The sequence below is a fragment of the Schistocerca cancellata genome, chromosome 1, assembly GCF_023864275.1.
Source record: "Schistocerca cancellata isolate TAMUIC-IGC-003103 chromosome 1, iqSchCanc2.1, whole genome shotgun sequence".
In the NCBI taxonomy this organism is placed as follows: domain Eukaryota; kingdom Metazoa; phylum Arthropoda; class Insecta; order Orthoptera; family Acrididae; genus Schistocerca; species Schistocerca cancellata.
Window position 1 is genome coordinate 331,748,750 of NC_064626.1, and position 27,024 is coordinate 331,775,773.

Consider the following 27,024-nt stretch of genomic DNA (forward strand, 5'->3'; position numbering starts at 1 on the left):
TGTGTGTGATGTCCTTAGGTTAGTTAGGTTTAAGTAGTTCTAAGTTCTGGGGGACTGATGACCGCAGATGTTAAGTCCCATAGTTCTCAGAGCCATTTGAACCATTTGATGGCTGACTGAGAATTATTATGTACAATAGATGGTATGTTATGAGGGAAATCACTTAAAAACGCAACACTAGATTGATGTTGTAAGAAACGTAAAAAAGCCTATGAGCAATACATTGGTTTTTCATATATATAGTGTTACACTTTCTGGTAGAAACACTCAATACGATATTACTGTATGCCTCTTTTATGATATATTGGAAACAAAAGCCATTTGCATGCTACTATCGAGCATTGTGGCGATCCTTTTAAATAAAGAGATATTGATTCACTAGAGCAAGTGGTCAGTGATCGAAGTTGCTTGCACACCAGTGTAAAGTTTCATCGCTCATAATGTAGGAGGATCATTTCCCACAGACCATTAATCACAAGAGACGGTTCCTGTGTAGTTCTTTCATAAACAGTTTGCTACATTGTTTGTCTGTGTAACACATCCAAGCTGTGTATGGTTACAGCTTTGTACACCGCCCATACATTTTGTTTTTCCACAACGAATCTGCGGTCTGTGTCAGGTGCTAAACCAACATTAGGACATTTTGATCCAATGGCTCTCACAGAATTCTGGACATCGTATGTGTAAATCATATTGCTCCCACAACACATAGGGTGGTTGAATTAAAAGACAGAGTTGATGTTTCTTATTGATAAAAAATGTGGAGGACATTACAACATATGGAACCCGGATGAGCTTGCAGCATTGTGGTGTGTTTCCAAACAGCTGTCGCAAGGTGATGATCTCTGCATTTAATATATTCTACAGTGTCCATTTTTTGACGACACCCTGAGCACTGAGTCCTCATATTGCTGGTGCTTATTGCACCTAAGTATACAATTGCTCTTTCGCTGACCTAGGTGGTAGTCATCCTGAACTCCAAATATTTGGACACTGCACCATTCATTTTTATGACTTACAGTGTATAACCACATGTGAAACAAGGGAATATTATGCGGGCCTTAAACTCATAGAGTGGAGATAGTATGCGCCATCAGTTATCAATTCTACCAGTGGGGAAACAAATGATTTTCATACACACAGGCGAGCATGTATGTACCCTCATCCCTCCACATTTTTTGTCGTATTTAGTTTTACGTATTTTCCATCAATTTTCGTAATTTTACCAGGTTCTCCATAATTTCAACACATTTTATTCAATTACCTGAGGTCCAAACCATCACTCTCGATGATTTTTCATGTCAACAATACAACTCATTGCATCCATCTCACGATGCTATCAGTCAATGACATTGCAGCATAGTTTTCAGTTTCTGTATCATTAAATCCTCAGCGGTCAACCAAGAACGAAGTGCTCGTATTAAAAAGGGTGTAATACAAGGATGTAGCCTTCTGCCCCTACTGTTCAATGTGTACATCGAGGAAGCAGTGATGGAAATAAAAGAAAGGTTCAGGAGTGCAATTAAAATTCAAGGTGAAAGGATATCAATGATACGATTCGCTGATGACATGGCTATCTTGAGTGAAAGTGAAGAAGAATTACATGATCTGCTGAACAGAATGAACAGTCTAATGAGTACAGAGTATGGATTGAGAGTAAATCGAAGAAAGGTGAAGGTAATGAGAAGTAGTAGAAAAAAGAACAGCAAGAAACTTAACATCGGGATTGATGGTCACGAAGTAGATGAAGTTAAGGAATTCTGCTACCTAGGCAGTAAAATAACCAATGATGGACTGATGACCTCAGAAATTAAGTCCCAAAGTGCTCAGAGCCATTTTTGAAAACCGGAACAGAAGATAATCGAAGCATTTGAGACGTGGTCCTACAGACGAATGTTGAAAATTAAGTGGACTGATAAGGTAAGGAATGAGGACGTTCTGGGGAGAATCGGAGCGGAAAGAAACACTGATAAGGAGAAGGGACAGGATTATAGGACATCTGTTAAGACATGAGGGAATGACTTCCATGGTACTAGAGGGAGCTGTAGAGGGCAAAAACTGTAGCGTAAGACAGCGTTTGGAATACATCCAGCAAATAATAGAGGTCGTAGGTTCCAAGAGCTACTCTGAGATGAAAAGATTAGCACAGGAGAGGAATTCGTAGCGGGCCAAGTAGAAGACTGATGACCAACCATCGCTAAACCCCCCCGTTATTTTGTGTAACAGGATTCTGATGTGTCGACATTTATATGACCCTTTTGCGAGAGTCATATACTTGTGGACACATCGCGAAACCTATTACACAGCCTGCATCACATGACACAAATAGCCATCAGCAGAGAGGAGGTGCAAAAACTATGTTCCTTAGCTCGAACACTTTATAAATTCAATAAGGTTTTATTTAGATCTGCCATTTCCCCCTGTGTGGATGGAGTCACAAAGTATTCTCGCAATCGTGGGATGAAGTCAGAGACTCTATCACTCAACTACCTTTTTCTAAATGAGCTACTCCTTCGTTGAACCTATAGGCTAAGGACGGTGAGCAAAACACGATATGGCCTCTCCCTATCCATCTCGTAACTCTTCCTCTGTCTTTAACCAACCCACCCTGCAACACTGTATCCAGTTTGATTTAAAACTGACCAAAGGTAGGAGGGTAATATACCCACTACATTCGACATCTTGTGAAGTAACAGAACGAGCGAAGTTCTACATAATCAGTACCCTCCTATCTTTGGTCAGTTTCAAATCAAACTGGAGACCGTGTTGCAGGGTGGGTTGGTTAAAGACAGAGGAAGAGTTACGAGATGCATAGAGAGAGGCCATATCGAGTTTTGCTTAGGGTCCGTAGCCTAAAGGTTCAGTGAAACGCAGCTCGTTTCGAAATAGAGGACTGAATGATAGAGCTTCGAATCTCCGACTTCTCCCCACTATTGCGAGAATACTTTGCGACAAATAGGCGGATCGGCAGATAGCAAATCGTAATAAAACCTTACTAAATTTATAAAGTGTTTCTACTAAGGAAGATAGTCACTGCACCTCCTCCCTGCTGATGGCTATTTCCTACACTGAGAAACAGTATTTTGTCATGTTATGTATACTGTATAACAGGATTCGTGATGTGTCCACATGTATGTGACCTTCGCAAAATAATGGAGGGGGTGGCTTAGCAATGAAACAGAAACTGAGAATGATACTGCAGTGTCACTGATTTGTAACATCGCGAGACCGACGCATGAGATGTTGCACTGACGTGACAACTCGTCGAGAGTGATGGTTTGGACCTCAGGTAATTGAGTGAAATGCGTTGAAATTACGGAAAACTTGGTAAAATTACGGAAATTGACGGAAATTACGTAAAACTATGGAAATATGACAAAAAAGATGTGGAGGGATGAGGGTAAATACATGTTCGCCTGAGTGTATGCAAATCATTCAATTTCCCATTGGTGGGATTGACAACTGATGCTGCATACTATCTGTGCTCTATGGCTTTAGTCCTGAAACACACAGGGTGGTTGAAATAAAAGACCGAACTGTGCCAGTACCCAGCAATAGGAGCCAAGAGGAAAAAATCCAGAAGGGTTTGGAAACCGTGCAATTGCCGGGTCGATTCTCGCTAAACATACCAGTTCTGGTATCCACCAATAAGATGCAGGGAAAACCTGCCAGCACAGTGAGCCATGTCGGCTTTAATTTTGGTGGCATGGCACTCTGCTGGCGCCACTAACTACTTGGTTTGCTGATATCGATCTGGTCATACGTCATCTTTGGTCGAGGTGTGTGTTGTTGGTTTGGTGGGTCCTGGTGTAGGCAGTTGGCTGGACGGCTCGTGGGTGGCAAGTTGTGGACTCCAGCTGTCCGGTATGGTCCTCAAGAAGTCACAAGGGGTTAAATTGATCAGAGGCAAGCCTTTACGGCTTGCATAAGGACTGGTAGTGGCGAGTTGCGGGAAGAGAGCGGACATCACATGCAACCCAGTTGGCATGTTTCTGACCTACTCTGCGCCTTAAAGACTGCCTGTACCGATTGGAGACAATAACACACCAGCTTGGAATCAAAGTCACAGCTCCTTCACATCTGAGTGTATTTAAGTGTTGTTTTCTTATTTTTCGGCTGCTGTATATTACAAGGCCACGTCTGTGTTCATGTGGAGTTGGACCTTGTACATTAATTCGTCTCCAAGTGATTGTCTGTCAGTGTAACTGACCTCAATTTGTTGTTCCTAGCCATATTCTGAGCAAATGTACAAGTATTCCCTGTTCAAATTGAGTCGACGAAACTAAATTTGCAACATAATCTGTACCAGAGGTAGAGCACCCTTTGTGGATGAGTATGTGTTAATTACTACATCAGCAGGTGCTGATATTTCGCCTTTTAACTTACAAATAATTTTAAGGAGCTTTAAGCTTGTAACTTGTATCTGTAGTCACTTTCGCAATAGGGGACTGCTGGATGACCTGACTGTTGGACAATCACAAAGAAAAAAGAAGGAGTACAGTATTCTGAGACACTATGGTCTGCTGTTTTGGACAGATCGGCTGGAATTCTCCCAAGCAGTGGTACGCGACACGAAGCAGACACTTGGGGGCACGCTAATACCTCGAGACGGTTGGCAGTGTGGCAGCCGACAGCGGTCGTGGGCCCAAGCTGGCATAGTGCGGCCTCTTGGACAAAGGCGGGTGTCACAGCTCTGTGAAGCAGCCTGCACATGGGTGCCCAATGTCCCAGCCGGCATGTCAGCTCTGCTCTCATCGCAAAGACAGGATTGGAAAATTATTTAACAGTGCAGTTACGTGCAGTGAGTTATGTTGACATTGATTTCATTGTAATATTCCTCCACGATCGAAAAAAGCGATCTACTTAATTACTTCTTTTCAATGTACTTTGGAAGACCTGTATTTTCCGAAACAGCAGAGATTGATGAGCTTTCCCCACCAAATAAGAGAGAAATCCAACCCCAGCGAATTGAATTTTATGAATAAACTCTATATCCTTTGCTAGGTAACTGACAGTGATTTTAATTTCCTATCACGAGATCGTTCCTCTCCAGCACTTACTGAGTCCTTTTCCCACCAATTTCCGTATGGGGGAGGGAAGGAGACTGGGTGATTCACCAGAGGGGAAGGGGTTAATTAATTTATTTATTTAATTAATTGGTTAATAAAAATGATAAAGTGGAAAGGGCTAGTCAAATAACTCAGGCCTGAAAGTGTGCTTGCATCGGTGGGAGAGAGGGAAGGGTTGGAGGTTTCCAGAGGGTGGCACAGGTGGAGGGGGACAGGGAGCGATGGGGAACTTTCCCAGAGGGATGAATTATCCCCAGGATTCATAAATCAATAAACAGTAGGTTAGGGAGAGATGAGGGGAAGGGGTTACATGGAAAACCACACTATGTTAAGGTCATAAATTAATCAGCTGTCACAATTTAATTAATTTGCATACCAGCTGATATCAAAAATGGCGCAGAACATAGGTTACCCTACTACTTGAGTCTATACACGAGATATCTAAGATGGATATAGAAACTTCTCAGAATCGCATTTGAATCAAGCCATGTAACTTGACGAACTGATTAATGAAGGCCATCTGATCGAGATACTAATTATTCACTTAGACAAGACGTCATTAGAGATTTGGATACGCAAGATTCTCTAGAACAGTTGATAAAGATGAAAACAAGGGGAAAATTTATCAACTTAATCAATTAAAATTTTGTAACATGGAATGTGTGTGTGAATTCCTAAGGGACCAAACTGCTGAGGTCATCGGCCCCTAGACGTACACTCTACTTACACTAACTTCTGCTAAGGACAAACACACACAGCCAAGCCCGAGACAGGACTCGAACCTCCGCCGGAAGGGGCGGCCCAATCCGTGACATGGCGTCTCAAGCCGTGGGCCACTCAGGCGGCTAACATGTTATCGTAGAGCCAACAGAATAGAAATTAGATGTACCAGCGCATATATGAAGTAAGTTGTTTATATGGGTGATGGATAAATGTATCCTGTATGTATGTGCTTATCAAAAACACAATCAAGATATAGTAAAGGATGTGCCATTGAATTTGTTCAGTACAAGGTCTGCAAACAAATTCTAAGAGTTCGAAAGATGACAGGCAACACTAGAATAGGCCGATTATTATATTTAAGTAAGCACAATTGTACTGAGAAACGACTGAAAGTCTGGAGGAGGCAGTGGGTGCGTTGTTCGTCTTCCGTTTCAATGCCTAATTAACAAGATCCATTGAAAAATGTAGGTAAGGTGCCAAATGAACTAAATATAAGTTAGGGAGGGAAATGTAGCAAGAAACAATCATCAAAAATATATTCGAACTGACAGATTTCGGGAAAGGGCAACACACAACAATCAGACCAACGTTGTGTAAGGAAAATAGGGTACCAGGGTGATTGCGCAATGGCAATCGACGATGAAAGAGTGTGGTCCAGGTAAATGAGAGTAGGAATAAGTTGCAAGAGGCCGGTCATGAGCTGATGAATCTTTCTGTCTTTTCGTCTGGTGCTGGCAGGATCTCCAGACAGTCAGAACGTTGTCCACTAATTGAAACACTAAGTTAAAATTTAAGTTTGTGCAGCTGATTTAAAAGAGGGGGAGAACCCCTCGTGCATGAACAGTGGGTGCTGGCTTTACAAAATAAATAAATATCAGGGGGAAAGATAATTTAACTACAGATTTGAAGACAGAAAAGATCCGATTAATTCTTCGTTTTGTTTGTCATGATACATACACACATATAAACTACACATAATGAAACTTTTTATTTAAATAGCGTAACTATATAAAGAAAATCACTTAAGTCACATGAAAGAGACTTTAAAACACTTACGACTGGGCTGCAGGGAAGAGTGAACAAACGAAAACGTTGCCTAAATGTTTCACTCTCTTATCTAGTTGTACTTTCGCCAGTAACGCAGAAATAACTGCAACGACCATGCTGTCAGTATTGAACCGGCATCCAAAAAGGGGTTAATAGCAAATTACTCGTACAGTAATTAGCAATCACTTCGTCCAACAAACATGGAGTAATACCACCGCAACAACAGAGCAAAAAAGCACTGTACATTAAATCGTTTCCAAATTCACGGGAGCAATCTCCATAGACACGACACGAATTTTCAAAATGATTGCGTAAAAAATATCTGATCGCCACATGCTATTGTGTGCAAGAATATAGCTTTTCCACGTACTTCGAGCCTATAAAGGAACCTAAGACCGTTTATAAAATAGATTGTGGTGGAGCCTCAAGAAATTAGTTAGCGAAAGGGTAGTTCACTTTAAATGAAAGAAAGTATTGGTAGAAATTACAGAATGGCACGAGCAACTGCGAAACACTTTTCAGCATAATGTCTGAAACTTACTGGCAGATTGGTAGAGCACTTGCCCGCGAAAGGCAAAGGTCCAGAGTTCGAGTCTCGGTACAGCACACAGTTTTAATCTGCCAGGAAGTTTCATATCAGCGCACACTCCGCTGCAGAGTGAAAATCTCATTCTGGAAACATCCCCCAGGCTGTGACTAAGCCATGTCTCCGTAATATCCTTCCTTTCAGGAGTGCTAGTTCTGCAAGGGTCGCAGGAGAGCTTCTGTAAAGTTTGGAAGGTAGGAGACGAGGTACTGGCAGAAGTAAAGCTGTGAGGACGGGGCGTGAGTCGTGCTTGGGTAGCTCAGTTGGTAGAGCACTTGCCCGCGAATGGCAAAGGTTCCGAGTTCGAGTCTCGGTACGGCACACAGTTTTAATCTGCCAGGAAGTTTCATTGTCTTATGAAGTTCGATTCAAGTCAACCGTCGGAGCGAAGTAATTCTTACCCTGGAAAGGTGAGGACGCTACGTAGCCATCAAAGTGACGAACTCTACATCTCGGTACTCGCAGTACCCCCGCGCAGAGAAGTGCCTGATGCCAACTTACGCTCATCAGAGAACAGCGCTCTCGCGTGCACTTCGGACCAGAGAGACTCGAAATGACAGACCAAAGATGAACACGATTTTCTGTCCTCACTGCAAGGCAAGACTTTTAAAATTGCTGAAACATTAGAAGCATCTAATTACCCAAAAGTGGACGGTACATCAGTGAGCTAACTACTTGTCACTACAATTATTTGTGTGATTTTATCATATTCTTGTATTCATAGAGAATGAAAGCGGCAGCAATTACTATAAAAGGAAACGAGTCTGTCAGAAAACTGGCGGGCGAGTTTCAAAGTTAATACTTGCGTTGTGGGAAAGCAATTTAAAACACGTATGAGAGATACAGAAAAGTTAAAACATTCAGAGCAAATATCGGTTCATAGATGCGAGATAATTTTTTTTTATTTTCGTCATAGTGTAAGAGATGGTATGTAGCACTTTCGGTCATGCAGAGAACCTGACGGAATGTAGGGAGTGGGGCAAGTAAAAGTGGCCTGGACGAGCGGATACGATTGGACGTGAATGTATGCATATAGTCGCATCCCGTGATGCGCGCACGACGTGTATTCCCGTCACGTGATCCACACCAATTCGGAACGCAGTGCGCATTGCTTCAGCGTGAGTGGAGCAGCACAAAGGGGACGATGGTACTCACATGGAAGCAGCGGTTTACGTGACAACAGAGTAGTGGTAACGGTGTGGTCAGTTGTTTGCTGAGAAGTTTATTGGTGCCAAAGTGCCAGAAAAAGGACTATCATGCACCACTTAGTCCGAAAATGGCGTCAGAGACAAGTCTAAAAATATTCCGAAACGTGCCCGCACACCATAAAATGCAGTTCACCAGAAAATGCTTCAGAGTCCTAGCAAATCAACCCGACATCTGCTGCAAGAGACCAGCATATCACGTCGATCATGCGGGTGAGTACTCCACCTGGACCTGCACAGGCGTCCTACCGAGTATCTGCCGTTCATCCATTTAAACCAGCAGATCTTCCTCAGCGCATGTACTTTTGTGAGTAACTGTTCACTGAGACAACAATCAATGGCTTGGACACGGATATGTTCTTTATGTCTGTTGAAGCCTGGTTCCACCTGAACGATTATGTTAATTCACGGAATCACTGGTTCTCGGCAGCGGAGAACCCGTATAGCTTCCACGAAACACCATTGCATGATCAGAAGGTTGGTGTTTGGAGTGCAGTATCTGCACGCCGCGTCATCGATCCCATCATATTTCACCAGACACAGACTTCGGCGCGTTACATTGCCAACATTTTGAAACCATTTGTGGTAACATTAGCGGAGGAGGGAAAGACCTGCGGTTACTTCCAACAGACCGGAGCAACTGTCCATACAGCCGGCTGAACCTTGAAGCACATTTGCACAATCTTCAAGCCTAAAGAGATTTCAGCAGAGGTCAATCTTGTCCCGCCATAGTTGGCAAGCCAGGTTACCTGATCTGACAATGTGCGATTACGTCGCGTTGGAAGCCCTCAAGTCTAAGGTGCATCGCAACAACCCTCATAGTCTTCAAGAACTGAGCAGAACATTTCGGAGGAGACTGCAGCAATACCAGCAATCCAGCTTCGATCCGCCTTCAACAACGTGCTGATCACGCCTCAAAAGTGCCAAGAGATGACTGATGGTCACTTTCAGCGTCTGCTAAAGTGAGGTCAGTACTGTATTTCCTTTTCTCTGCTTTGTTTCTTTGTAACCTGGAACTCTGTTCACGGGTAAATTTTTCCCCTCCCTGTATTTTGTGCTGTCTGGCCGAATTGTGTGTTATGTTACATGAAAACAAACTTTTATTACGTTAAAAAGAGATTCACGACACTTAACCTGATAATGCACTTGGTGGCCGAAACCAGTCTTGCATAAAATAAAAATGCAACTAGTTGCAGAAATTCCGTTCAAGGAGCCTATCGCCTTAAGTGATCAGATACTTATAGATCGACAGCAAAAACTCGATATTAACGGCGAAGAAAAACACCGCATTAGGAGGTCGGCTTGCGATTCTTCATCCCGATTCAAGACAAGTGTCTATCTGTCAAAATCAGATCGGACGCATTTTGAAAACGTATATGAAAACGTGAAGCTGTCAATACTGTCAAGTCATGCAGCGTATCGAAATGTAGAGAAAAACGTGTATCACCCCGCACGACTGCACAAGCTGTCGAAGCTCGCAGAGTAGACTGCTAGGACGTCAAACCCACATTCTCCATGGAGCTATGGTTCTAATCCTTACCAGGTTCCTCTTTTCTAATTTTTATGTGTCCGTCCCTAGTTCTCGTCACTTATAAGCCGGACATCATTTTGTCACATGACAATATCCTATCACATGACAGTGGGATCCATTAAACTGCACGCATGTGTCTACTAAATGCGCATTCCACAATCACAACCATAACTGATCCTGACAAGTTCATGTAGGAAGGCTTCCCGATGGAGTACACAAACTGTAAATACGTCGATATGTTGTTGGTGTTGGGTTCATCCGATAAGCAAGCGACTGCTGTTGCTTGTGCGTATGCTGCACGGTGCCCTCAAAGGCACCATGCCGATAGGAATGTTTTTCGTCCCCTAGAGCAGTGGACAGAGGTCGTCCAAGGACTAGAGGTACTCCACAAGTAGAGGACACGATTCTTGAAACCGTTCACCAATTACACTCCACAAGTAGAGGACACGATTCTTGAAACCGTTCACCAATCACCTCGGCGAAGTTCCCACGGTATTGCAAGGCGATTCAAAATATCTCAAAGACTGGGCTGTTGAAGTGTTGCATGATGAAGAACTACATCCATATCTTTACACGTTAATTCAACACCAGTGGACAGAAGACCTATTCGACGAGTACAGTTTTGTAAGTGGCTTTTGCACCAAGTGGAAGATAAAGAACATTTTATAAATAACGTAATATGGACTGACGAATCTAGCTTCATTCGTGAAGGTATTTTCGACCTCCACAATAGCCGTCATAGGTCGGAACGCAACCCACAAGTCACCCGTGAACGTGCCTTTGAGGCACGATTTGGCATAAACATGTGGACTGGAGTCGTGGAAGGAGTGCTGTTGGAGCCTTACCTATTGCCGGAATGGCCCAGTATCGTATGTTCCTTTGCAATACTTGGCCTGACGCATTATAAAACGTTCCACTTGGTGTTCGGCAACAGCTACAGTATAACCATTATGGTACACCGCCACACTTTGGAATGAATGCGTAACTATTTAAATGAAGCGATTCCAAGAAAATGGATTGTTCGTGGAGGTACAATGTTCTAGCCTCCGGGTTTCCCAGACCTCAATCCGCTAGATCTATATTTTTGGGGACACTGAAAGGAACAAGTTTATAGCAATCCAGCCGTGGATGTACAAGATCTAATAGCTCGCGTGTGCGCCGTTTCGGCAGTTGTGGACGTAAGTGTGTTGCGGATGGTCCAGCAAAGTCTCATCCAGTGTTTGCAAATGCGAGGTGATCGCTTTGAACATCTCCTCTAAAGTGAACGTTGCTCGTACGCGTACCTCACGGCTCTGTGAAGGGATGGCAAGCGTACAGATTGCAGTTATTGTGCGCAAGATAATGTGCAATCTAGTGTAACCAACCTCTTGCGGTTTTTGTACCTCATTGGTTACAGACGATGTTAATGTATCCACTGTTATTTCCTGTTGGCTTTATTTGTGTCATGGAAGAAAGAAAGTGGTCGTTTACTTCTCTAAAAAGTTCATATTGTATCTTAAAGTTTAAATAAAGGTAACAGTAACCGAAAGAAATACACAAGATACTGCGTTGTGGAGGTGTAAAATAGATACAATTTGATGCTTTAACTGAAAAAAAAGTTTGGCGCGAACGAGACTTTTTTTTTCTTTTCAACTTGTTCGTTATTGTTGGTAGCATATGGTCTGAGTGGACGTCGTCCCTTTTCAAATTCGCCGTTGATTCCTTTACTCAGTTTTTTTTTTTTTTTTGTTATTGTTATTACAAAGGGCAACCAGCCTCGAACATCCGCGAATCTGCATATCCGCTCTCCACGGCATTGGCTCGTCTCAATGAGCTAATGTGACAGCTCTGACAGAGTGCAGGATTCGTGCTACCTGTTCTTGGCTATCCTGCACGCAGTTACAGCGATTTTTTAAATCGCATTTCTATTAAACCTATTGGCGGGACTAATGTTAGATACCCTTTTCTCTTGAATTGGGATCGCTAGCCGACCGTCAAATGCGGCATATTTTCTTCACCCCATGTATATAATTGACTACTTCAGACGATGGGTTCTTTGGACGGAATATCAGCAACCACGACACTTTATTAGATTGACAAAATGAATGGAGTATTAATCACAACAATGTCTTACCAGACAACGTGGACGAGGTCGTTAACGCACGATTGTGCGGTGGTACTCGACACACTGATAATTCGGTTCGAATGCTGGTGGTGGAAATAATTTTCACTGTCATTATTAGGCCGGCAAGGGGAGGCGAGATGGTGGCGTAAAGTTCCTGATCACCAGACTTCCCGTCAACGTCCTGGCTTAAGTACCAAAATTCCTCGCAGTGTCTCATGAAGTGAGGGCACGTGACGTTGTCGATGGTAACCTGTCCGTACATGGGGACGTTAAGTTTGGCGGCAGTTAATTAGTCCCAAGGTGAAGAGCAAAATTAGAGAATCGGTCGTACAAGGTTTTTGTAAGCTACTTTCTCCATAATTTTTGAAGTGTGGTAAGCCCGCACTGGATGGATGTTGTACAATGGCAGCGTTAATACGTTTAATACATAATGAGGTGTCGTTGGTGAGACACTACCTGCTCGTTATTTCACTGAAGTCAGTCTAGATGAAAAAAAGCACCTAACTCTGTCCGCAAATAACGAGTATCGGAGTTCGATTCCAAGTATAACTCACTACTCTGAACATGGGTGCAAACTGACGAACACTCAGTTAAGAAGTGTCATTCATGCATCACAATCTTTCCTTGATTGCCTAAGCGTTACCGGGCCTATAGATATGCAATACATGTGTAATTATTGCCCAGTGACTAATGATTTGACGTGATTTTCTTTAAGCAATTCATCTCGTGCGGTTAGTGGACGTTAGGAACTGCTCGAATTCACGTAGCCGTCTATTCAAAATTATGGCTGCCTCAGCAGCTGAAACCGTTTCTTGTCACCCAGTCTAACTACATTGGAAGTCAGTCCGTGAACATTTTTGCCAATGGAAAAAACCATTGGTAAGTAAGTATTTCCCCCTTTTAGGTGAAGCACATTGCTAAAAAATAAGCAACTAATGAAAAAACTGCTATTTATTGAGATTTTTTCTACAAAAATTGCAATTGCATTGCAATAAAAAGACAACTATGAATTATAGAGGGAGCACTTTTTCCGCAACTATAATGTTGTTACTAGAACACAAATGCTCATCATTGTTTTGTGATCGCTTTCAGTTTCTTTCTGGAAGAATTCTACTATTTATTAACTAATCACAAATGTAATATCCAGTAGCAGTGCACAATCAGAAGTTCATGTTACTACATCTACTAGGGGTGACACTGATGAACCATAGCATTATGACCACTGCCTATTTCGCGATTCAATGCTACCTCTTGGTATGGGCACGAGACACGATAAGTAAAGTATAGTGACGATAGAAAGGATAGTGACATACTGCTAACTGCTATGACGTTGTACATGGAGACGTGCAGCTCGAAAATGGAGAAGCTGATTGGGTGTTCGCGTTCTACTGTCTTGGGTATCTGTAGAAAGTGACTGAAGGACAGTGTAACCATGTGTGGGCGAAAAGGTATTCGACGTCGACACCTCATGGCCGAACGTGGAGATCGCAGGCTTGCCACTTCAGCAAAGCAGGATAGGCGGTGATATGTGGCACATCTGACGACACAGTACTGTGCTAACAGAGGTGAAACTGTTTTGGAGCACACTGTTCTACACACATTCCTGATCAAGCGCCTCCGCAGTAGATGAACACTAGACGACCTCACGTGTTGATCCAACGACATCGTCAGTTACGATTGCAGTGGGAACGGGATCATTAAGATTGGACTGTAAATCAGTGGAAATGTGTCGCCTGGTCGGACGAACTACATTTCTTGTTGACACCATATCTATGGTCCGTGCTGACATACACCTATCCAGACGAACAGCGGCTCGAAACATGGACCACACCACGGGCTAGGACGGTGGGACCAATATTACGCTATGGGAGACACTCATCTTTGCTTCCACGGGAACTACTGTGGGCTACCTGCGTTCCTTCCTACTTGATATCTTCCCAGACGACGATGGCATCTCCCAGCACGATTACTATTCTGCACAAGGCCGTAATCATACTACAGTGGTTTGAGGTGGCGGCGAATTCTCCTTGATCTCTTGGTCACCAAGTCGTCCTATACTGTACGCGATAGAACACATCTGGGATGCTATAGGGCGCCAGTTTAGCGTGCATAAATCACCGAGTCGTAGTTTAGCAGAACTGTGTGACATTGCGTTAACATCTGGTTCCAAATACGTCGGAAGTATACCAACAACTTGTCGCATCCATGCCACATAGAGTATTGCATTCCAGAGCTGGACCGACACGCTGTTAAGCATGCGGTCACCATGTTCCGTTGGTCAGTGTACACTCTTCACAGCTCCGCTGATCTACTCCTCAAATTGACATAGGAGTTCACCAAATATCACTGGATCGAGTGTATCCATAAAGTTGACAGATAACATTTGACACCACCTGTCATATCCAGACAAATTAGTTCTTCCATAAAAATAGATTTTGTACTGCACAGTTAGTAACCTGTTGTCAAAAAATGAGAAATCATACTGGTTTCCGCAAAGTGTCAATCGACTGCCTTTAAAAGTTATGTTGCACATGCAGTGAACAACCGCAAAATATAAAGTGGATGTTCTTTGCATCATAAATAAACAAGAAAGATAAGTGGCACTGCTTGTACCACCAAATTAGTACGGTCCTATATATGTCACAGTGCACCTAATAGGTATACCAGTATACCATAATTTTTTTATGAACACTCAGACAGTCAATGCTGAAGACTGGAAAATACACGTCAGTTACACCAAGAGACTCTGCTTGATTTGAAGACAAGAGTATCGGTGTTCCATCTCTGCAGATCGAATTCTTGAACCGAACTTTTTCGACCAAACCATGAGTTCTCACAGGTATGTGACAATAATCGGGTGTTTTTTGATTGTAGGATAGTTTACACCTTGCAGAGGCTCTTGATGTAAATGATGAGAATTTCTGTGAGTTCTCGTAATCCTGATCAATGTGTAAGGTGGAAGAATAAATGAAGGTTAATCTCTCACCTTACATCAGAGTTTTATACATCAAAACGCGAAGGTGAATATTACACCTAACTTACTTCAATGGTAAAGAGCGAATTTGCCTATAAGTATGTAATGCAAAAGGGATGACACTTAATCGACGGTATTAACACACGGCCCCTATATAATGCATGTCAATGAGCAAAATGTGAAACAAGCAGCGAGAGGAAACGTTTTGTGTGGAAGCAAGCGCGAGCAGAAGCAGAGGCCACACCATGGGAGGCACCACAAAAACCTCTTAGAGGGCATCCTGCGGCGGGAGTCAACGACTGGACAGGTGATGCATACTGGAGAGCAAGTAACGGGCCACCAGAAGTAGGACAGAAAGAAGTCTTAGAAAACTGCGTTTAGGAATTCCAAGTGGATACGAACAAAGAAAGTGATGCAGTTGATCACGTGAACAGCGAATGGTACACATGTGATGTACACATGTGACTTTTAGGCGTCTGGAGTGTGCACAAAACGTCCGATTGGTGGAAACGAACTAGGAAGGAGTAAAGTGTCGAGATTTCGACGCAGTTCGATGGTAGGGCCCTTGCGATTGGCAGAGAGTTTCCACAAAATAAGAGGAACGCTCCTATTGGTCGAAGAAAAGCCATGACATGAAGAACGAAAGAACCCAGGTGGGGAGACAGTTCGGATGCGGAAAAGACAAGAGCGAAATTTTCGTGGACTCTTCTCTGAAGTGGCGTCAAGTGCAGAATGGGGCGCATAACGCTCTGTATGACGCAGAGGAGAAATTTGAGTGAGCACTGCGTTCACTGCGGCTGACATTCAGCTACATATTAGCTGTAGTGTCGTTGAGCTCCAGTTGTGGAGAAATGGACCAGCCAGTTAGTTACTTGTGCTTGAGAGGACTGAGAGGGCATATTAATATACACACTGCTGCAGCCATTCTCGTGCATACCGCCATATTCCAAGAATAGGGATGAATACATGTTTTCCCGCACAACGAGAACATAGGGAGAGTTTCTGCTGGAAAATTCAACAAAGGCTTAATTAGTTTTTATAGGAATTTCAGAGGACGAGAGCAGCCATGCAGACGACAGCTCATCGCAGCTAAGGTAAATACTGCAAGCAGAGGCGTAAACTTGGTGGTTAACCAGCTTGCGTCCACTGTAAACTCGAGCCACCCTGGGTAATCTTTTGCTCACCTTGTCACAAAACTAACCATCTTCCTAAACAGTACCAAACTTTGAACCAGAATCAGATGATTTATTGTAGCACTGGCCAACCTCATGACGTAGTTGCAAGAAAAATTTTGTAAAGATCTTCTAGTTCAAATCTACCATTGTTGTGTTTAGGATTATTTTTACTTTCTGAGGACGAGATGCGTTCGTTTGACAACTGTCGTAACATTGTCACATTGTAAACTGTGTAAATGCGTGTATTTCTGTGATAAGATTCGAACATTATACCAAAATTATTTACAGCTTACATAGTTGTTGTTCTGACCTCAAAACCTTACAAATGTTATCATGCTTCATCAGAAACTGGAGCATTTCAGTATCAGTCTTTTTAATACACGCAGACGGCAGTATTCACATTCAGAACCAATGTCAAAGAACAATAATTTGGTGGGTCGATGCAGTAGTTTTGCTTTGAAAGGATTCAGTTTGAGTCTGTGCATAGCTCTATGCTGTTGACACACGAGTCTGAGGTGCTAAATGGCGCAACGATTTCTGTTCGAGACTGCTCCTTACTCGTCTAGTTTAATCTCTGCTAAATCTGGTACGCCATCTGCTGCACGGTTTGAACAGTATTTCGGACCGTCTTGCAGTGATCGGATCCCGTTTAGGGTGAACTGGTTGCCGCGTAACGACACTTGCGCCGTACTTCTGCATCTACATCTACACACTGCAAGGTACCTTATGGCCTATCGCAAAGGACAGTTCGTGTACCGAACGCCTGTCAGTTAGCCTAAGTGTGAGCTCGAATCTCTCTAATCGTATCTTCGTGATCTTTTAGCGAGTTATACGTAGGAGGAGGCAATACATTGGCTGACTCTTTTTGGACCGCAGCCTCTTGAAATTTTACCAAGAAATCATAACGTGATGCACAACGCACCTGTTACAGAGTCTGCCGCCGGAGTTAGCCGAGCGTCTGCGAGACACTGTTAACGAAACGCGCTGCTCTTCTTTGGATGTTCTCCTATTCCTACATCGATCCTGTCTGGTAAGGATGCGAGACTTACTAGCAACATTCAAGTATTTGTAGAACGTGGGTCTTGTGGGTCTTATTACGAGTATACAAAGACAATGCAGAAGGAGACATATAAGCAGATTTACCAAAGTCTTTATGAGCAAGTTCTGCCATATGGTAAGTACGATAGGCAATAATGTCTCTATCAACGAAACTTTTAAGTCCAGGTAAGTTAGGAACTCCAGTACCTCCACGTACAATGGCTACAGCAAGCCAACCATTATCATGTGCAAATGTATCATTAATGTCAATACTAAAATTAAGTCTACAACCACAGAAAATACAAGGTCCGTCGACAAGTGCAGTAGCAGCAACACTCTGAACTGGTATTCGGTTTTTCTTGTCTCCAGCTGTTGTGGCGAACTCGATGTTCTCGATGGTTTTATAAACTGTCTGTTTAGAACGGCGACGAAATCTCCTGTAAGGCATCGTGGCTGCGTTCAATGCAGTTGCCTGTGCAGCAGCAGCAGCGCGAATGAGCCTCTGCGCGGCTTTCGCTCGCTTATATGGTGTATTCAGTAGCTTGGGCTTAGAATTTTCACAGTGGCCAGCGGAGCGTTATCCCGTATGCGCACACTGGGTTGTTCTAGCAGTGTGCGCGTCCGCTGGCGCGCCGCCACGATTGCTTAAGCCAGCCGCAGCTGCGAGTCTTCGTTGATGATCTACACTTCCTGACGATTTCTCACTGTCACCTGCCTTATCTGGGAGTAGATTCTCGTGGTCTTTCCACTTTAACTAATTCCGCACGCATATACCGGGTAATTCGAAAAGAAAGAACAGACTTCAATATTTTTTCACAGGCAAACTATAAAAGATAGAAACACATTGCGCATTTCACTGGACAGCTGCGATGTTGTGTGTTTATAGCAGCACAGCAACTGCATCACAAGAGAAATCATCTTGAATGTTGGAATTCGCGCAAAGTCAATCCACTGTTCAAGTGCAAAGTGCATTTCGCCGTCTACTCAGCAGGAAGCCGCCTCTGCACAAGTAGATTTATGACTGGCATACGAAATTCTTGGAAGTTGGTTGCACATGTAAAGGGAAGAGCACTGGTCAGCCATGCACGTCTGATGAAAACGAAAATATCGAGCGTATCCGAGATGCTCACACTTAGGCTAAATGACAGTCGTTCGGTACACGAACTATCCTTTGCGATAGACCATAAGGTACCTTGCAGTGTGTAGATGTAGATGCAGAAGTACGGCGCAAGTGTCGTATCCGAGACTCACCGTAACTGAGTTCTGTTCAGTAAGTTTACTTTTGTCCGGTGGAAATCGTGGCAGGAATGTCACACCTGGACATATTGCAAAATTGATTTTTTCCTCAACTTCACGAGGTCTCCAAATATGCGGCGCACCTCACTTTCGTCATGACATGCGGCGGTATCTTAACACCACCCCACAGCGCTGGATTGGAAGAGGTGGACAACGAGATCTTGTTCGTTGTTTTTGGCCTACCAGTCCTCACACAGTTTGATTTTGTCTGTGGGGGTACATAGAAGACAGAGTCTTTGTCCCACATATGGCAGCAACTCTTCGAGAGCTGAGAAATCGATTTGTTGAAACCGTCGCTTCAATAAACATAGAGCTGTAGATTCGAGTACGGAATGAAATGGGCTACTGTTTCGATGTTTCTCGAGCAATGCATGATGCTCATGTTTGGTGTACGGTATAGTGTATGCATGAACATTAAACTTCGAATCTTCCTCGACCCGGAGATGCGCAATGTATTTCTATTTTTCATAATTTGTCTGTCATAAAAAACTGTTGCTGTTTCCAATGATTACTTGCAGCATATAATCAAATAATAATGCGGGTCTTTGTCTATTTACACGAAACAGGTTACATTTGTTTATGTTTAGGGTCAACTGCCTATGTCTACATGAAGCATCGTTTTTCTGCAGGTCTTCCTGCATTTCGTTAAAATTTTCTAGCGTTGCGACTTCCCTATATACATCAGCATCATCGGCGAAAAGGCTCATGGAGCTTCCGACGTTATTCATTTGTCCATGCATTCAAATTGTGAAAAGTGGTGGTCCCATAACACTCTCTCAGGGTACGCGCGAAATTACTTTTACGTCTGAAGTTTTCTCTTCGTTAAGAATGACAAGCTGTATTCTGTTTGCTAGAAACTCTTCTGTCCAATCAGACAGCTGGAATTACATTCCGTATGCTCGTAGTTTGTTCATTAGGCGGCAATGAGGAACTTAATCGAGGGCTGTCTGCAAGTCAACAAACTTGGCATCAGTCTGACCACCGGTATTTACTGCTTTCTGGGTCTCGTGGACCTACGTAAATGAGAGAATTGTTAGTAAGCAAATTGGAAATACCGTTTAATTCGCTTTTTCGATAGTGTGCAATGTTGCACTTGCTGGTAACATATTTAGAACCAAGGTATCGGTGCGGAATTCTCGTACTTATACAGTTTTAAATAATTATATTATTTGGGATAAGTGTAGTCGTTGGGATAAGGGTAGTTGTGGGAATGAAGAGAAAACGCGTTTAAAAATGACCCGAACGACGTGAAATAATAATCACGAATTTATGATGCATCCTTTTGTATACATTTCCATGCATTATTGCTTGTAATTTCTAACTTACGACCCTAATATTTACTTTTACCTGTTGTTGAAGAGAGGTTCAATGAGAAATACGAATATAAAACACAGAGAAGTAAATAAATGCGAAATGTATACAAGTATTTATCGTGATACATGATGAGACCACGCTGAACCACTTTATAGTACATGCGGAACTGTTCTGGGGGCATTCACAGCGCGATGCGTTTTCCTTAGATACCACTGTAGTTGTTTACAGGAACGTCCCCGCGAGTTACCGCTAACGGCCACGAGAGGTGAAGTTGGTTCAAATGGCTCTGAGCACTATGGAACTTAACATCTATGGTCATCAGTCCCCTAGAACTTAGAACTACTTAAACCTAACCAACCTAAGGACAGCACACAACACCCAGTCATCACGAGGCAGAGAAAATCCCTGACCCCGCCGGGAATCGAACCCGGGAACCCGGGCGTGGGAACCGAGAACGCTACCGCACCACGAGCTGCGGACTAGAGGTGAAGTGCAATAAAGTAATATCGAGACTGCGCAGTAGGTTAGGCCGTAGTGTTCGCTCCTTACCTGGTTTATCACTAAGGTCGCAATAACCTCGATCTGGATTTTGAAGTTTTAATTGCACTTTCTACTTTATGTACTTTCGGAAAGTATACCCGTTTAGAAAATTCAGCCTGTACGACAGGCAGAGATAATGGATTAGCACAATGGTCACGGTTATTATCTATGACAATTCTGTAAACAAATAAAATGGTACGTAGTAAGAGAATATGAAAAGGGAGTCTCTTATTCGTGTTTAATGAGTAAGCTTCGTAAAATATAGGCCGGCCGGAGTGGCCGTGCGGTTATAGGCGCTACAGTCTGGAACCGCGTGACCGCTACGGTCGCAGGTTCGAATCCTGCCTCGGGCATGGATGTGTGTGATGTCCTTAGGTTAGTTAGGTTTAAGTAGTTCTAAGTTCTAGGGGACTGATGACCACAGTAGTTAAGTCCCATAGTGCTCAGAGCCATTTGAACCATTTTTTTAAAATATAGGAATTAAGATGGGCATCCGTGATGCCCCCTTGCCTATTATAGTCAAAAGTCTCTTGTATGTTCATTACCTTGCACAATTTAATACAATAAAAGAGATAAATTTAAGAACCTCACAGGAGCACAACTTCTAAAACTTCAACGCTCGGCAATGAAGACACCGGGCACACTAACTTCTAACTAAGAAACAATCCAGTTGACGTCAGTACAGGGAGGCACTAATTAAAATAACAAACAATTAATAAAAAACAGCATCTCAACATCTAAACATTCCCTGAGAACATACGCACATGAAACCTTCCTTTTTAAAAATTAAATTTCACAACGAGCACACAAGGTACAAATATAATAAACAGAATTAATAAAGTGGAGCCTTCAGCAATTTAACTGGGTCCTACTTACAGAGTGAAACCCAGTTTTACAACTTTAAATTCATTCCATCGAAAAGTGCATTCGCCAAAGCTGCGGAGGAATGAGCTACAAAGCTTAACGACCTGACACAGTCAGGAACAAAGAGAACATCAACACTCAACTTATGGACGAGATCGAGCCCAATGTAACGAATCACAGCTCCACTGGCAACGGCCAAATCGTCAAGCTCCGGTGCCACGCCCACCGTACCGGACGAAATACACTGCGCTCGGCACCACTGAGACATAAATCAACTACTGCGATTGCACATTCATGATACATAAAAGAATAAAACATAACGTTAAAACAGGAAGCTCGCTAAAAAAAATTTAAGCTCCACAGTTGAAAAATCATTTAAACACTACAATACACACGAAGATAAGATTGTTCCTTTAAACGTGATAGTAACAACAGTGTATTATTTTAAACGGGCAAGAGCCCACCAGAACTACACTTTCATGGAATCTGACGTAGTTTTACGAGACAGCACAATATTTCGTTAGTCGTAAATTAAGGTGCAAATTTTGGTACTTAATCACCAAGGTTACAACAACTTTAGATATACAATCACTCAATAATGAATAGGTCACCGGGCTTCCTTGCATATAGCTGCAGATCCTTCATGAAGTGGTAGGAAACTAAGATGGAAAGCCCAAGCTCTGTTTTCATGTCACATGTGACATAACTTTGACATATCAGACTCGTCACCAAATTCACACTGAAGACAACATTAGTTAGTCATTAACAAATATAGATATGCAGACAATTGCACCTGTTTAAATCAAACACACACCATATGTCCAGGCGAACGGTTAATGCTAGGCGACGCTCCGGCAAGCTCTTCTTCTCAACATGCACTGCGTGGCGAAAAAAGCCAAACATTGTGGCTCGTGCCGGAACCCAAACCTTTCCGCCCTCTCCGGCAGCAACACTCCATTAATACCACGCGGCTATGAGCATGCGCACCAAGTAAGGGCCAACCTTCCGACCTCGTAACCGCAACCGACAGACCACACAGTGACCACTGCTGCCTCGATGCTGCAGGCTTAAATAGCCGAATCCGTGATGAACTGTCTTCACTGTTGTGTGCCCCCAACCCTCCATCTCTTCACCCTTCTTCTCCTTTCCCAAGGTGGCTTCCATCAACTCCCCCTCCCGGATGATGCCCTCTCTCCCTCCATTTATCCCTCCTATCATCTCTGATCATCACTCCTCCTCCTTTCCTCTGTCCTTTTCCCGGGCTCCCTCTCCCCCCCTCTTCCATCCTCTTTTTCCCCCCACCTACTCTCTCTCTGCCCCCCTTCTCTCCCTCGAGTTCTTTTGCATTTCCCTCCTCTGCCTTTTCCCATTCCATCTCGCGTCTGCCCTGGCCCTCCCCCCCCCCCCATTTCGTTTTTCCTCTCCTCCCTCGTTGTTTTCCCCCTCATCTGTCCAGGTCCACCCCCCCATCTGAGCTAGGCTATGGTGTGTCCTCTTTGTGCCGACATTTTAGTGCAGTGTTTACAGTGAGTGTTCAGTGTTGCGTGTCTTTTCCGAAGTGTTGCGAACGGACATCATACTGTCGCTGGTGTGATTTTATATCTCTTGCGAACAGAAACCAGACTGTCGCCATGTTTTTTAATTGTCTGTCTACTACGTTACCTGTCTGCTTCCTGTGTATTTTATTCGCTTTGCCAACCCTTTGCTTTATGATTTAACTTTCCACAATTTTCCGCCGTTTTACAATTTAAGTCACCGTTTTATCGCCTGCTTTTATTGTTTCTTAACTTCTTCGCGTTTTAAAAAGTCTGTAGGCTGCAGAGCAGCGTAGTAAGCTGCTGCCAGCCCGCCCCCTTGGGGGTGAATCGAAATTCAATAAAGAAGAAAAAAAATGAATTGACTCGCGACTGGTCAAAGCGAAATCGGTGCCAAGGATGACACTACAAATAAGATGTATTGGTGCGAGCCAAGCGAAGTATCAGTCGGGATTCAGTGTCAGAAGGATAAGAATCGTTTATGTCGATACTTCATTGATGCCTGTACTGTTAGTATGTGTTGAGAAAAAAGGATGCTGACTTGAGAAATAATATACATTACAGCTGCTAGTTTGTCACTTATCCAGTGTGTTACCATGTTTTAACAGACGGTAATAGAAACTGGAGGCGCGTGCCAAGATTGCTGAGAAATGCTTCGCAGGCGATGTGACAGGCAGAAAAGAAAATATGTCTCGACAAAAAACCATGCATCTAATTTGAACTGTGATTTGAGAATGAAAGATCAGATGTATTATACTTGGCGCTAGCACACGTAAGCTGACAGGCAGGGAACGGCGGGAAAAATAGAAGAACACACGAGGCACTGGGTATTCAGGAATTTTGAACAAAACTGTAGCCGCGGCGATCGGATTACGAAAATAAATGGGGGCGAATGTCGTGTGGCTAGGCGTGGCACGGCTGCGACGTGTGAGGTGCGGGCAGCGGCGGACGCGGGGGGCGGGTTGTGTTTTGTAAACAGGCGGCGCTAAGTGTGCGGACAGCGGCTGCCGCCTCTCAGCCCCCCGGGGGCCGCCGGAAGCCGCCAGTCTGCGCCTTCCACTGCGCTCACACCAGCCGCCCCTCTGCTCACGTGTGAGGCCCAAGTAACGTTTCACATGCTTCATTTTCGTAATCTGGTGCCGACCGACCTGGTCCCTGGATGCTCCGTCGCACAGCTACTTATACAGGGTGGTCCATTGATAGCGACTGGGCCAAATATCTCACGAAATAAGCATCAAACGAAATAACTGCAAAGAACGAAACTCGTCTAGCTTGAAGGGGGAAACCAGATGGTGCTATGGTTGGCCCGCTAGATGGCGCTGCCATAGGTTCAAAAAATGGTTCAAATGGCTCTGAGCACTATGGGACTTAACATCTGTGGTCATCAGTTCCCTAGAACTTAGAACTACTTAAACCTAACTAACCTTAGGACGTCACACACATCCATGCCCGAAGCAGGATTCAAACCTGCGGCCGTAGCTGTCACACGGTTCCAGACTGAAGCGCCTAGAACCGCACGGCCACGCCAGCCGGTCGCTGCCATAGGTCAAACGGATATCAACTGCGTTTTTTAAAATAGGAACCCCCATTTTTATTACATATTCGTGTAGTACGTAAAGAAATATGAATGCTTTAGTTGGACCACTTTTTACGCTTTGTGATAGATGGCGCTGTGATAGTCACAAACGTATAAGTACGTGGTATCACGTAGCATTCCGCCAGTGCGGACGGTATTTGCTTCGTGATACACTACTGGCTATTAATATTGGTACACCACGAAGATGACGTGCTACAGACGCGAAATTTAACCGACAGGAAGAAGATGCTCTGATATGCAAATGATTAGCTTTTCAGAGCATTCACACAAAGTTGGCGCCGGTGGCGACACCTACAATGTGCTGACACGGCGAAAGTTTCCAACCGCTTTCTCATACACAAACAGCAGTTGACCGTCGTTGCCTGGGGAAACGTTGTTGTGATGCCTCGTGTAAGGAGGGGAAATGCGTACCATCAAGTTTCCGACTTTGATATAGGTCGGATTGTACCCTATCGCGATTGCGGTTTATCGTATCCCGACATTGCTGCTCGCGTTGGTCGAGATCCAATGACTGTTAGCAGAATATGGAATCGGTGGGTTCAGTAGGGTAATACGGAACGCCGTGCTGGATCTCAACGGCCTCGTATCACTAGCAGTCGAGATGACAGGCATCTTATCCGCATGGCTGTAACGGATCGTGCAGCCACGTCTCGATTCCTTTGTCGACAGATGGGGACGTCTGCAATACAACAATCATCTGCACGAACAGTTCGACGACGTTTGCAGCAGCATGGACTATCAGCTCCGAGGCCATGGCTGCAGTTACCCTTGACACTGCATCACAGACAGGGGCGCACGCGATGCTGTACTCAACGACGAACCTGGGTCCACAAATGGCAAAACGTCATTTTTTCGGATGAATCCAGGTTCTGTTTACAGCATCGTGATAGTCCCATTCGTGTTTGGCGACATCGCGGTGTACGCACATTGGAAGCGTGTATTCGTCATCGCCATACTGGCGTATCACCCGGCGTGATGGTATGGGGTGCCATTGGTTAAAAGTCTCGGTCACCTCTTGTTCGCATTGAAGGCACTTTGAACAGTGGACGTGGCATTTCAGATGTGTTAGGACCCGTGGCTCTACCCTTCATTCGATCGCTGCGAAACGCTGCATTTCAGCAGGATAATGCACGACCGAATGTTACAGGTACTGTACGGGCCTTTCTGGATCCAGAAAATGTTCGACTGCTGCCTTGGCCAGAACATTATCCAGATCTCTTACCAATTGAAAACGTCTGGTCAGTGGTGGCCAAGTAGCTGGCTCTTCATAGTAGGCCAGTCACTACTCTTGATGTACTATGGTATCGTGTTGAAGCTGCATAGGCAGCTGTACCTGTACACGCCATCCAAGCTCTGTTTGACTCAATGCCCAGGCGTATCAAGGCCGTTATTACGGCCAGACGTGGTTTTTCTGGGTACTGATTTCTCAGGATCTATGCACCCGTGGTCTAGGCGTAGCGATTCATAAGCAAAACGTCTTCGGTCCCGGGTTCGATCCCCGCCACTGCCTAAATTTTGATAAATAGATGCATTGGCAGCCGAAGACTTCCGGCATAAGAAGTCAGCCTCATTCTGCCAACGGCCTTGTCAAAGAGGGCGGAGGAGCGGATAGAGGTTCAGGGCACTCTCTTGTCCTAGGGGTGGGAAATTGCCCCTAAAGGCGGAAGAATCAGCAATGATCAACGACATGAGGATGCAGAAGGCAATGGAAACCACTGCATTAAAGACACGTAGCGTGTATCCACAGGACATGTGGCCTGTAATTGAAGAAGTGTCATTATGATCTCTCCATTGGCAAAAGATTCCGGAATAGTCCCCCATTCGGATCTCCGGGAGGGGACTGCCAAGGGGGAGGTTACTATGAGAAAAAGATTGAATAATCTACGAAAGGATAACGTTCTACGAGACGGAGCGTGGAGTGTCAGAAGCTTGAACGTGGTAGGGAAACTAGAAAATCTGAAAAGGGAAATACAAAGGCTCAATCTTGATATAGTAGGGGTCAGTGAAGTGAAGTGGAAGGAAGACAAGGATTTCTGGTCAGATGAGTATCGGGTAATACCAGCAGCAACAGAAAATGGTATAACAGATGTAGGATTCGTTATGAATAGGAAGGTAGGGCAGAGGGTCTTTTACTGTGAACAGTTCAGTGACCGGGTTGTTCTAATCAGAATCGACAGCAGACCAACACCGACAACGATAGTTCAGGTATACATGCCGACGTCGCAAGCTGAAGATGAACAGATAGAGAAAGTGTATGAGGATATTGAAAGGGTAATGCAGTATGTAAAGGGGGACGAAAATCTAATAGTCATGGGCGACTGGAATGCAGTTATAGGGGAAGAAGTAGAAGAAAAGGTTACAGGAGAATATGGGCTTGGGACAAGGAATGAAAGAAGAGAAAGACTAATTGAGCTCTGTAACAAGTT

The 27,024-nt window shown here is 44.0% G+C and overlaps 1 protein-coding gene across 1 annotated transcript in view; it reads left to right on the plus strand.

Annotated features, from left to right (window-relative positions):
* The first annotated feature begins 6,418 nt into the window (after positions 1–6,418).
* The window catches only part of LOC126174804 (forkhead box protein L1-like), a 131,989-nt gene continuing 111,383 nt past the window's right edge, over positions 6,419–27,024 (plus strand). Inside the window, exon 1 of the mRNA XM_049921216.1 lies at positions 6,419–6,450. Coding sequence (XP_049777173.1) covers positions 6,419–6,450 — 32 coding nt within the window. The remainder of the gene's footprint in view (positions 6,451–27,024) is intronic.